At 49.5% G+C, this 8,062-nt stretch overlaps 1 protein-coding gene across 2 annotated transcripts; it reads left to right on the top strand.

The window, feature by feature from the left end:
* Positions 1–378: 378 nt before the first annotated feature.
* Positions 379–5,861, top strand: ITPRIPL2 (ITPRIP like 2). 2 transcript variants are annotated; one of them, XM_033235605.1, is made up of 2 exons: positions 379–2,180; positions 3,512–5,861. In XM_033235605.1, the coding sequence occupies exons 1-2, from the start codon at positions 584–586 to the stop codon at positions 3,592–3,594; spliced, it is 1,680 nt and encodes a 559-aa protein (XP_033091496.1). In that variant the 5' UTR covers positions 379–583; the 3' UTR covers positions 3,595–5,861. The 2 variants fall into 2 exon arrangements, with proteins under 2 accessions (XP_033091496.1, XP_033091497.1); XM_033235606.1 differs by having other exon boundaries at positions 379–5,861.
* The last annotated feature ends 2,201 nt before the right edge of the window (positions 5,862–8,062 follow it).

Raw genomic sequence — 8,062 nt, 5'->3', positions numbered from 1 at the left:
GGCCGCGGGAGGCCAGTTCCAAGTGCGTCCTGAAGTCCCTCCCGCCGCCCCGCGTCGCTTTAAGGCGGAGGCCCGGGAGGGGGCCGACCCGGCTCGCCAGCTCCACGCTCGGCTCCAGACTCCGGCATTTCCTCCCGGCTAGCTGGCGCGGCCTCGCCTCCCCCTCGGAAGAGGAAACTCCCGGGGTCCGAGTAACAGGGTCAGGCGCGGAGAGGAGCGGCGGGAGAGCCAGGAGGGCCGCCCAGGGTAGGAGGCGAGCCAGGCCGGGCCAGAAGCTGGCCGACGGCGGCGCGCGTGGGCACCGGGCGGGGAGGGCCGCTGGGCCGGACTCAGCGCGCAGCCGGGGCAGGGCGCGGCCCGGGGCCCAAGAGCGCAGGGCGGGCCGCAGCTGGAAGGAACACTTGAGCTGGAAGAGGAGGCCGAGCTGGAGGGCGGCTTCCCTCGGGCCTGCGATCGCGAAGTCGCCGCGGAGGAGGAGACGGGGACAGCCGGGCTGCCCGGACGCTGTGCGCATGCTGGGCTGGGGTCGCCGCGGGGGCTCGCCCCTTGGGCTGCTCGGCCACCGCCGCCCCGGGCGCCCGGCATGTCGGTGCACTACACCCTCAATCTACGCGTCTTCTGGCCTCTGGTGACCGGCCTGTGCACCGCCCTGGTGTGCCTCTACCATGTCCTGCGGGGAAGCGGGGGCGCCCGGGCTGAACCCCCCGACGGCGTGGACGGCGGCTTCCCGCTGCTCAAGGTGGCCGTCCTGCTCCTTCTCAGCTACGTCCTCCTGCGCTGTCGCCACGCTGTCCGGCAGCGCTTCCTGCCCGGGTCTCCCCGTCTGGGAGGTCACGCCGCCTTCTCCTCGAGACACTTCCGAGAGCCGGGCCTCAGCATCCTGCTGGAGAGTTACTACGAGCACGAGGTGCGTCTGTCTCCGCACGTGTTGGGCCACAGCAAGGCGCACGTGAGCCGGATCGTGGGCGAACTGGTGCGGGCCGGCCGCGCCCGGGGATCCCCCGGTCTCATTCCCGGGGGAGCGCTGGCCTTGGCCTTCCGCGGAGACTTCATCCAGGTGGGCAGCGCCTACGAGCAGCATAAAATCCGCCGGCCCGACAGCTTCGACGTGCTGGTGCCACTGCGCCTGCCGCCGCTTGTGGCGCTGGAGCCACGGAGCCTGGGCGAGGAGCCAGTGCTGGCCCCAGCCTTCCGCGGCTGCTTCGTGTGCGCCCTCAAGGCACCACCCTCACCATTGGGGGCCTCGGGGGGCCACTGGCTTCGGGACTGCAAACCCTTTGCTGATGCCTTCTGCGTGGATGTGCGCGGGCGGCGTCACCTCTCTGCTACTCTGGTGCTGCGCTGGTTCCAGTCGCATCTGCAGCGCTCCTTGGCCACTGTGCGTTACAGCCTGGAGGGGCGCTGTCGGGTCACTTTGACCCCAGGTGGCCTGGAACAGCCCCCCACCTTACATATCCTGCCTTGCCGCACTGACTACGGCTGCTGCCGCCTTTCCATGGCTGTGCGTCTCATCCCCGCAGTCCATCTGGGAGATGGGGTCTTTCTTGTGGCGCCACCACCACCACCCCTGCCCAGCGCGCCCCTGTTGGAGCTCCCTGAGGGCCTGCGCGCGGAGGCACTGTGGGGTGTGAACACAGCACGCCAGGAGCAGAAGCTGCTGAGTTGGCTGCAGGAACGGGCAGCTCCAGGTGCCTGCTACCTCAAGTGCCTGCAGTTGCTTAAGGCTCTGCGAGATCTGGGCGCCCGTGGGCTGGACTCAGCGGCTGCCACCCAGTGGGGACGCATCCTGTCCTCATATGTGCTCAAGACAGTGCTGCTGGCAGTGCTGCTGCGCAAGGGGGCCCCTGGGCAAGGCTGGGACGAGGAGCACCTGGGAAAGTGTTTGGAGGAGTTGGTGCAGTTCCTTAGGGACTGCCTGCTGCGACGCCATACGCTCTTCCACTGCGTCCTAGGCCCTGGTAGGGCAGCTGCCGAGGTGGGTCCCCTGCCCAAGGCACTGCGGGAAGCCGCCCCAGTTGACCTCCTGGCCGCTTTCGACGGGCACGCCCGGGAACTTGCAGCGGCGCGGTTGCTGTCCACGTGGCAAAGGCTGCCCCAGCTTCTCCGGGCCTACGGGGGTCCCCGCTACCTTGCCAGGTGCCCCCCGCCCCGGAGTCAGCGCACCCAGGGCTTCCTTGAAGGTGAACCGTAAACCCTGACAGCACCCCCACCTGACCAAATGCTCCTAAAGCCTTTCCCACTGGGTGGGGGTGGGAATGGCGGCGAAGCCAGTTAAATACAAGATTGCATAAGGCAGAGAAAAATTTGGTGGCTGCCACAAGCTTTAGTGGCTTAAATATCACCTCCTCGCTTCACAGTCCATCTTCACACCCACTAGAGTGTCCTGGGCAAACGAAGGCAAAACATGCAACAGCAGCCCCAAGAATTGGTTCAAATGTTGTTCTCTGTGGACGGATTCTGTAGAAGGATGTGGCTTTTACAGAAGTCCAGTAGAAGCAGCAAGATCTAGCTGCAGGGAAAATTTCTTCTGTCGGTTTTTAGACACAGATCTCTCTGCCTAAATTAAAAACAAACAAAAAACACTAAAGTTTTTGACACAATTACTTGCTAGGTACTTGGTTCCTGATTGTCTTTAAAAAGAAAAATCTGAATCTTTATTTGCAACTGGAATTGAAGTTCTATTTTAGGGGCTAATGTTCAGAGGAACATAATTTCCACTGTTCAAGTTAGTATTAATGTATTTTTAAAATGGTGCAATCACAGGTGTTTGACAAGATTGTCAAAAAATCAAGTCACACAGATGGAAAGGCAATTGAGAGTTGATTAGAGAAACTTCCAGAGAAAATAGCACTTTATATTGATCAGTTCACTCATATTGTGGTAATTGCTAGCACCAAGCATTGCGTCTGAGAGGGAAGCCAGTTATATTTATTATTAAATGTACAGCCTTGAAAAGTGGCCAGCATGCTTGCCTAACATTGCTGCAGGCCACAAGCTGGGATATGTACCAGTCCGTCAACACCCATTCATGGAACTACCTACTACCAGCCAGACATGGCTGGAACCAAAGTAGCAACCAAATACATATTCAAGACAACACTGGTGAAGGCATAAAACATGTTGGCTTTGGAGAAAGATGTGTTTTAGGCTTTGCCTATAAAGGTGTTCCTCCAAGGCTGGCTGCTGGCTGGAGACAGAAACGTTTTTTGTTTTAAGGTTTTTAACAAACTCCTTCACAAAGAGATTTCTTTCTGAGTTTAATGAGCTAATGAAAAGGAAATGCCTGCTGTTTAGCATGTGGTTTGTGCTGGATCTCTAACCACTGATGGTTCCTCCTTGTTCAAGCAGTCTTACGTGGTCCAAGAGACCTGAAACATTTCACTTATAGTTCAGTATCTTGGGCTCTGTGCTTGAAGGTCAGTTACTCCTTGGTCGTAGGCAGAGTAGACAAATTAGGAAAAGAGCAAGGGAGATAGCCCTTGACAGCAGTCTGTCTCTTTTTTCTCTTTAGGTATCAGTATCACCAGGTTGAGTGTGTTTTGCAGCTGGGAGGAGCCTGTCCTGGAATTGTTCCTTGTTCTACCAAATTTATAACAGCCCTCAATTACAGTTTTAAGTTCATCATGGCCCATCATCGGTTTGCCTGATTGGAAATGCAGCCAGTCTAAGTGTTACACATTGGGTTTTTTTTCTTAATAAAAACATGTACCTCCTCAGACTCTTACAGCTAAAATTTGGAAGACAGAAATGGCTATGTGAATGGAATCATTGTTGAAGTTCTGAGCTCTTTGGAGGGAACTCTATAAACCTTCTTTCTTTAGGGGATCCACTTGCCCGCTGTGGGAAATCATTGTGAGTAGGTGATTTACGGGGAATCCTTCTCCTCAAAGCTGCATTGGCTTCTTATATCCTTTGCGACCTTGGGCTGAAAGAGAAGCAGCTGCAAATATTGTGCTGTCTCTTTGAGGTTGTCTTGAGGACAGTTCCCCGCAAAGGTCGTTCCTAGCTTTATGAGATCAATGTTAGGTCATAAGGTACTGCATTGTGCAAAAAAGTCAGTCTGCTAACTTTATGCAAAGATAGAAACTGCACAGTATTTTTTTAAAATAGTTTTTAAAATAGATGACAATAGTAGATCTTATATATATACATATTTTATATATATATGCACATATATGTATATATATTTCCATACTCAACCACAGCTTCCTCTGTACTCATTGTCTGCTACGGTAGGACCAAGGGTTGGAAAGATTATAAAGCTTTAAGGCTGGGCATGGTGGCTCACCCCTGTAACCCCAGCACTTTGGGAGGCTTAGGTGGGCTGATCACCTGAGGTCAGGAGTTCAAGACCAGCCTGGCCAACATGGCAAAACGCCGTCTCTACTAAAAAATACAAAAACTATCCGGGCGTGATGGCGGGCGCCTGTAATCCCAGCTACTTGGGAGGCTGAGGCAGGAGAATCGCTTGAATCCAGGAGGCAGAGCTTGCAGTGAGCCAAGATCACGCCACTGCACTCTAGCCTGGGCGACAAAGCAAGACTCCGCCTCAAAAAAAAAGCTTTAAAAGCTGAATTTTAGAAATATTTCTAGCTGTGTCAGTAAGTTCCTCTTTTAATAGTGTTTTAAAGTATAAATCTGGTAACATACTTAGTTCTTGTAGTTCTTTTGTTAGTTTTTTTTTTTTTTTTTCCAGGTTAATTACCCAAAGCCTCATCCATCCTCAAGATTTTTAAATTTTATTTTTTTAAAATAAATTGTGCATTGTATTTGTGAGTTTTTAAAATATTACTGTTTTATTTAAATGCCATGCTGAGCAATTGTTCTCTGTACATGGTAACCAAAACTTAGAGATTTCGATCAATTTTGATCAATGTTTAGTAAACCAAAACATGTACTGTGTACAACGGAAATAATATGGCATATTAGCCAGGCATGATGGTTGCCCAAGACAGTTAAATTAAGCTCAATTCTGTATTTTATTAGGGCTCCATTATGTCCTTCATCTGAAATGTACACATTTTTGGTGTATGCTTGGTACTGGAGATTCATATATGCAATATTCTCATGCAAGAAGGCTCCACAGTAACAACAGCAAAAAAAAAAAAAAAAAAAAAAAATTAGTTGTCCAGCCAGTGCCGGAGGAAAATGTTTTTGGGGAAGATGACTCAGTCATTTTGTGGCGAGACACCCTTCGGTAACTCCCACTAACCAGTCTTGGGAGCCTTCCTGGAATGATCGTGGGCTGAGCGGAGATGTTTTTTGCAAAATGAAACTGAAGCCGAAAGAGGGCAGAATTCGAATGAAGCAAGAGAAATCCAAAGAACTGGGGAAGGAGGACTTAAGATGGAAGTGAAGCAAGAGAGGGAAGGGGAAATGAAGTGAAAATTGCGTGAGGGTGTGAGAGAGGTTTGGGTTAGGAAACATGTTTTTAGTGCTATTTCCAACCAGGGGTCGCAAACTCAGCAGCCTGTGGAAACCGGGTGGGAGGTTGGGGGGAAACTGCGCTCGCCTTTAAAGAGGGGACCACTGCTCAGCCATGCAGAAAAAAATGGGGCAACAAGCTGGAAATCAGGTTTTTTTTTTTTTTTTTTTGAAAAGTGAAACTTGATGATTTTTAAACAAATAATTAAAAAAAAATGTCCAAAATACCACGTGGGCCAAACATTTGTTTAAGCCTGGGGGCCACCAGTTTGCGACCACTGCCTTACACAGTTAACACCCCAAGTATGTATATGGTCATATTTTTCGTTTTGGATATGGTAGTGTTATATATACTTGGGGGTGTGATATTTCAAATCATCTTAATCTCTCAGAGCTAAGCTTTATTGTAGAAACAAACCAAAAAAAAAAAAAAAAAATTAACATAGCCACAGATAACACTTAACTCACAATTCCCAGGAGGACGCTTGATCTCCAAGCTCCTCTTTTTGAGTCAGATCCTACGTCAAACCACTTAGGGCCAGTTTCTGGCATTTCTTTCCTGGTGATTTGGGGTAAACTTCTTGGTTCTGTCGGAGTTTGCAGATGAGTAATCAGGAAGGATTGCAGAATAACTTGTTTCTTTGTATTTTATTCTTACATTTAAATTAATTTTGGGGAGTTAGTGGTATCCTAGCTCATGCCTTCACAGTGGTGATTGGTTGCTGGATTCGGGGTGCAAGCTTCTTAGGCTTGTACCATTTCCACTACCAACAACACAGGTTTTTGTTTTTTGAGACAGGGTCTCACTCTGTTGCCCAGGCTGGAGTGCAGTGGCAAGATTGCAGCTCATTGCAGCCTTGACCTCCTGGGCTCAAGTGATCCTCCTGTCTCAGCCTCCCAACTAGCGGGGCCCACACGTATGTGCCACTACACCCAGCGAATTTTTAAATTATTTGTAGAGTCACGGTCTCCCTATGTTGCCCGGGCTGGTCTTGAACTACTGGACTCAAGCCATTCTCCCACCTCGGCCTCCCAGAGTGCTGGGATTATAGGCATGAGCCACCACACCTGGCCTAAAAGCATGGTTCTGATCAGACTTCACCCCTGAATGTTTCTATCATTTTCTTTCTTTCTTTTTTTTTTTTTTTCGGGACAGAGTTTTGCTCTTGTTGTCCAGGCTGGGGTGCGGTGGGATGATCTTAGCTCACTGCAACCTCCGCCTCCCAGGTTCAGGTGATTCTTGGGCCTCAACCTCCCGAGTAGCTGGGATTACAGGCACCTGCCACCAGGCCTGGCTTTTTTTTTTTTGGTAGAGATGGAGTTTCATCATGTTGGTCAGGCTGGTCTCAAACTCCTAACCTCAGGTGATCTACCCGCCTCGGCCTCCCAAAGTGCTGGGATTATAGGTGTGAGGCACCCCATCGGCCTCTATCATTTTCTGACTCAGCAGCTCCACCAAAATTGATGTCCTAGTAAACACTGTGAAGGAATTAACCTAAGTGCTTCCAGAGCATCTCATATAACCTCTATGGAGTAAGTCACTTTTTCTGTAACATGTGGCTTTTGACCTTGATGAAGACTTCGACTTCTCATCCCTGTCTGCATGGAGGAAGATGAGTCAGTGGCGGGGAAAATGAACCTCGGTAACATTTCCAATGTCCCTCAAGAGGGAAACAAGTTCAGTGTTATCATTGTGGCATTCGTTAGTTTTTTTTTTTTTTTTAAGTCACTTGTTTAGATACATCTTTATTTTTTTTATACCTACATAGTGCATGACTGGAGGGGGTAAAGCACGTATAAGTTGGGAGAGGGTAAAGAATGTGCGACTATGTATGCAGAAAATAGACTAAAATGTCCAGCAAAATGATATATACTGTAATCTGGTTTATGAAGTTTCTACTATTCTGGAATATTTTTAAACAACTTTTTGCTTTTTTTAAAAAAGGTGCCTTGATTCAGTTGCTTGACTTTAAACATTCCTCCTATTTTGTTATGATTTTTAATGTCTTCTGACCCCAAACTGTGTTTCTGGTTGCAGTCTGGCGGCTGCAGGCATAGCACTGGTTTTGTTCCAATAACAGAGACCAAAGAGTTAATCAGATATGGTTCAGCTGCTACAATTGTGTGATTCAAAGGCAATTTAATCACCCCAAATTTCCATGGCCCCCGCAGTCAAGACCTGCCATTCGTTTTCTCTTGCAGGTTGGAGTAAATTTGCACTTTGAATCATATGGGTCATTTGGGGACCTTGTTCTTTTCTATTTTGCTTTATTAATAAAGGAACTTGTAGAAACCTCTGGACTGAATGTCAGATCTGGGGAGGGCTTTCGTCTTCCCGGAGGGCAGCCTGTGCCTGTGCTGGCTTGTGGTTCTTTGCACAAGCCTCAACTGCTTTGAGCATCTGGGTGTATGGAAACTTTCCCCATGCATTACGGCTGGGGATAATTTTTGTGTAGAATTAGCTCTGTATACAGGTGTGAAAAAAATGCTAGTTCACAGCGCTACAGGTGTGCTCCCTGGAATCCTGAACCTTGAAGTCTTCTTCCTGGCCTAGAACCTTCCGTCTCCACCTCTCCTCTCTGTCTCACTCTCCCACCCCTGCTCCCTCACACATACCCAAACACGATTCACGTCTTGG

Source organism: Trachypithecus francoisi, unplaced genomic scaffold, assembly GCF_009764315.1.
Source record: "Trachypithecus francoisi isolate TF-2019V2 unplaced genomic scaffold, Tfra_2.0 Lachesis_group15, whole genome shotgun sequence".
In the NCBI taxonomy this organism is placed as follows: Eukaryota; Metazoa; Chordata; class Mammalia; order Primates; family Cercopithecidae; genus Trachypithecus; species Trachypithecus francoisi.
The sequence above is the reverse complement of the archived record's forward strand: the minus strand, read 5'-3'. Positions and strand labels throughout refer to the sequence as shown.